Below are 4,817 nucleotides of genomic sequence, written 5' to 3'. Positions count from 1 at the left end.
ATAAATACATGAAAAAAACTACTTAAGTACAGAAACCAATTACATTTACTCAGTTACTGTCCAGCACTGGCAAATTTAATATAGGTAAACACGATTTGTAAAAATCTGTTGTTTTTCATACCAAAGTCAAAACATCAATCTGGTAAAAATCTTTTTAATCAACAATAATTAAAAATAAATAAAACAGAGCCCATTCTAAAATCCCTGCCTGGCTGTAATCTGTTCTACCTGCTAAAAACCCTATATTTGCTTTATGTGCTCGGACTGTGATGATTGTAGTTTGTAGGCAGAAGCTCAGTCATTGGATATGTTATATATAGCCTAAATTAAACCTAATGTTTGATTCTTGAGTACTTTAATTAACGCTTTGAGAATATTTATATCAGCACACATTCACACGTTTGTAGTTTGGAAACTTTTTATGAATGTATGAATGAATAATGAGAGTAAAAGTCTTTAGCATATAAGTGAATTAAAAACCCCCACGAATTACTGCAGGAAATAACCTTCATATCAGAATACATTTGAAACATGTTGCTGAAGCCTTTAACAATGATAACAAAACATACCACTGTCCCAGTTATACGTGAAGGAGCAAACAGGATCAGTTGGTATTTCTTTCACCATCAATATGTAGCTGTTGACAGACATTCAGTCCTCTGTCTCACCCTAAACAGTGCAGATGAAGTTGAGTCTCTGATTCTCTGGCAGACTGACCCACTGCTTACTCCCAGACTGCACCGCTCCTGTTCTTTCTCCTCCACTGCAGTCTTCCACCCCTGTCCCGTTCCCCAGAGCCCAGTTCTGGTAGCAGATGAACTCTCCTTTCACCCAGAACCAGATATTCAGGGTGCAGGTGTGACGCAGACCCATCCACACATTAGCAGTGGAGGCATAATAAACAGCTGTTTCCACCCAGTGCTGGATTTCCTCAGTGTGAACAGAAACCAGATCCACATGATTCACTCTGCAGTATCTCAGAGCTTCTCTCCACGTCTTCTTCTGATTAATCAGGAGGAGCGGAAGCTCTGCAAAACAGAGAAAACAAAGATTATATCTAAGTGAGTAAAATTCATTTTCCCCACATAATTTTAGACCACACTGTGCTTCACTTAGTCCATTCACCATGACTTTTTTCCCACAGTGTAAAGGGCAGCTTGAATTTTGAATTATGTCCAAAATAAAAATAAAAAAAAACCAAAGTAAGGTGTTGATCTGACAGCAACAATATTCAGAAAGGCTAGTTGTGTTTGGGTTAGTGCACTTTCTCTCTGTAAATGTCGATCTCTCACTTCATCCAGATACACTATTCGGATCTAACTCTATTTAAAACAAGTCATCTCCAAACATGGCCAATAGTAGTGAATGGATTGTATCTGCAACAGAGCATTTCATCACCTCACATCACTCACTTTTATAGCAGATAAATGGATTTGAGCGAGTGCAGTAGTCATCATTCCACCTGTATTCAGGGCTTTTCCATAACTGCACACAGACATTACCCACACCGTTGTTTGGCTCTCCATTGTTCCAGTATCTGTATGAGGAGTTACTCCCATCTGACCAGATCCAGACCTAGAAACACATTAATACCTGATCAGTGAACTGTTTAAACACTGACCTCTCAGAGCTCATCACACCAGATAAAACCATCAACCAAGTTTTGACAGATTTTTTCACAACCTGCACTTCACCCCACACCACCTTTAGTTGCATTACTGTCATGTCTTCTAAATGTTCCTGATTGCTTACAGCGCTGCTCTTTGGATATTTCTGTCTCAGTCCTATCCAGATACGGCCTGCTGTCCCTTTGACAACAGCTGTTACAGCGTTCATCTCCTCCTTGCTCTCAATGGTGGCCAGGTCAGTGTATTTCTCTCTGCAGTAGTTCTGAGCTTTGGTCCAGGACTTTCTTTCATTCACCACATAAAACTGACGAGTTGCACAGAAGGAGAGCGTCCACAGAGCTGGAGAGATGAAAGCTCTCGTCAGCATGACAGTACAGTAATGAAGCAGCAGAGAGTTTTACAGATGATCATGAAGCTACACTGACCTGAGAAAAGCAGGACCAGATACAGAGCTGAACTCATGACTGTGGAGAACAAGAGAAACACAATCCACACATTAAACACCTCAGCAGTCTAAAAGGTGCTACATAAATAAAATTGCCTTGCCTGGAAATGGAAGCTTCAGCCACAGCTCTGCCAGGAAGACTCTAACGCTACGGCATTCATACCTGCCATTATACAGCATTTCTTATGTAAACTGGTCTGCCTCACCAAACTCATAACCTGCCCTCAGTCTGTTACGCTCCTTCATGTGACCTCCCCTATACTGCCTTGTCTTTTTGTTTGTATTATTGTGCTCTTGTTGTCCGTGTTAAGCATTATCTATGTACTTTGAATTGTAAGCGTCTTTGGTTCCTCGATAAAGCGCTATATAAAAATGAAGAATTATTATTATTATTATCATTATTATTATTATTATTATTCATTTGTTCATTCATTACTCCTGACCAAGTGCTGACCTACACCTGTCTTAGAAATGACCCATCTTACGCGCCTATTCTGCCACACACACATGCTCTGAGAAATGAAATGAAGAAGTATGTTCATTTTTTAGAGATGTATCAAAAGTCAGCCTTTGCTGTTTTTATCACTGATTCTAAATAAGAAAAAAAACACTTTTTACTGGTTTTAATGTTTTTTTATGTAGCATAAAAGAATATAAAGCATAATTTTAAAAACAGCACATAAAAATAGTCCCTAATTTACAAAATAAGTATAAATACTTCTACTCTGACAAGACGTTAAAGCTCTATAGCATTTAATTAATGTTATTAGCTATTTGGACAGTAAGTTAAAGCTCAGTAAGTGATTCGAGTCTAAAAGGTGTTTCTTACCTGGTACTGCTGGTAACGCTGCTCTATCAGTGTCTGTGTTTGTGTCCTAAAAGGCAACAACTGACAACTGTTTCTTTGTTTTCATTGATTTACATGATGACTCACTGAACAAATGCAAATGAATTCACACACGTGATATACAGTACATGTAAAGCACATCACAAACAATCAACAATGACCATGGCCTAATGCAGGACTGACTCGCTTGCTGAAAATATGACAGGAAAGGAAAAAAAAAACAGTACAAAGTGTAAAAAAATAATAATAATAATTAATTAAGAATCATAAAGAAGTGCAAGTCTGTGAAGCACCAAGCCTGTAACGTTTTTAACGCTGAAAGCAGAGCCAACGCGCAGGCTTGCTTTGCAATGCTCACCTTAGCTTGCCTCTTTACTGTGGCAGGATTACAATATTTCCTACATACACACATGAGTGCACCCACGTGAACATACAGATAATGACATGCACTACCACACAGAGCAACACAAGAACAATAGTGTAACTTCAAACAATACACAACGACTGCAGCACAGATGCCTTCCATCACACCCCAACCACAACATCTCAGAGACTTGAGCACATTAAATGCTGCAGGTCTCTTTTAACACGATACAGATCCCACGTTTTTCTGGAGCTCTTTCTGGGAAGTGCCTGGCAGGTACTTGAATCTTGACTTCCAGCTGCTGTACAGCCTCAGCCCCACTGTCGTTTTTATTTATCACTGTCATTGTCAGGTGTTGCAGCGCTGTTAGTGATACTGGGCCCTTGGTCTTTACATTCAGGCCCACTTGAGCTGGTTGTTTCGTGCATTTCGGAGATGGTTGGTCTGGTCTGTTGATCAACATGTCACCACCTGGGTGCCAAAAGAGAGAAAAATCTTGATGCTTGTCTTTAACACATCTTGAAGGATGGCGGGTCAAGCTGAGCTGAACTTGAAGCTCGAAGGTCTTGAGTGACGTGACTGAACTTGAGTAGATTGAAAACGAGCTGTGCTGATGACTTGCAGAGGCTTGATGGCCCATAAAGGAAAACCAGCCAAGAGCGAGTTGCAGTAGTCAAGGCTTGAGATGACAAGAGACCGAACGAGCACCTGGTTGGCATCTCGAGTGAGGAAGGGTCGGATCCTCCAGATGTTGTACAGGAGAAACCTGCATGACCAAGTCAGGTTCATGAGCTGAGAACGATAACTGGCCATGCGGAACCACACAGAGTCTTCTTACATCTTCAGATGGAACAATCAGAGAGTTCTCAAATGAGACGGTAAGATCATGATGAGGACCTGTAGTTGCAGGGGGTGTCTAGCAGCTCAGTCTTGCTAGGATTGAGCCTCAGGTGCTGAACTGAAGTGATGTCAATCAGAAATGCTGATATGCGAATGGTAACCTTTGTGTCAGAGGGTGGAAAAGAAAGCATTACTTGAGTGTCATCAGCATAGCGGTGATGAGAGGCCATAAGAGGCAGGCTTAGAATTTTTCCTACATACACACATGAATCACTGTGCACATGTAGACACAGTACACAGATATTAACCCATCCCAAATCCATATCTTCTCAACGGGCCTTGGTTTGAAGTCTAAGACCACTATGCGCAATCCCAATCCGTTGGCTGAAGTGGTGTAAAGTACTCCACGACTGGACCCTGGAGCTGTGGAAATGTGTTCTCTGGTGTGATGAATCATGCTTTACTGTCTGGCAGTCTGATGGATGAATCTGGAAAGCCTTGTTCTCTTCATCCTTCACAGGAAGCGAAGTCACTGCAGGGCCTTCTTGGCTATGCAGGTGGTGTTGAGGGCCCAAGTGAGGTTGTCGGTGAGGTGCACACCAAGGTACGCAGAGCTTGGAGCTTTAGCAAGGTTTTTGCCTGATCCCGTCAAAGGTTTCTTAACAGCAAATAAACACAGAGCAAAACCTGTGA

The 4,817-nt window shown here is 41.3% G+C and overlaps 1 protein-coding gene across 1 annotated transcript; it reads right to left on the bottom strand.

The window, feature by feature from the left end:
- Nucleotides 1-3,344, bottom strand: LOC108412003 (macrophage mannose receptor 1-like). Its single transcript, XM_017683839.2, has 6 exons — nt 3,279-3,344; nt 2,903-2,948; nt 2,054-2,092; nt 1,753-1,967; nt 1,413-1,575; nt 1-1,028 (listed from the first exon to the last, which is right to left on the bottom strand). Exons 1-6 carry the CDS (start codon nt 3,330-3,332, stop codon nt 670-672), a joined length of 876 nt encoding a protein of 291 aa, XP_017539328.1. The 5' UTR covers nt 3,333-3,344; the 3' UTR covers nt 1-669.
- Nucleotides 3,345-4,817: the final 1,473 nt, after the last annotated feature.

Source organism: Pygocentrus nattereri, chromosome 2, assembly GCF_015220715.1.
Source record: "Pygocentrus nattereri isolate fPygNat1 chromosome 2, fPygNat1.pri, whole genome shotgun sequence".
Lineage (NCBI taxonomy): Eukaryota > Metazoa > Chordata > Actinopteri > Characiformes > Serrasalmidae > Pygocentrus > Pygocentrus nattereri.
This window is presented reverse-complemented; position numbering and strand designations above follow the sequence as displayed.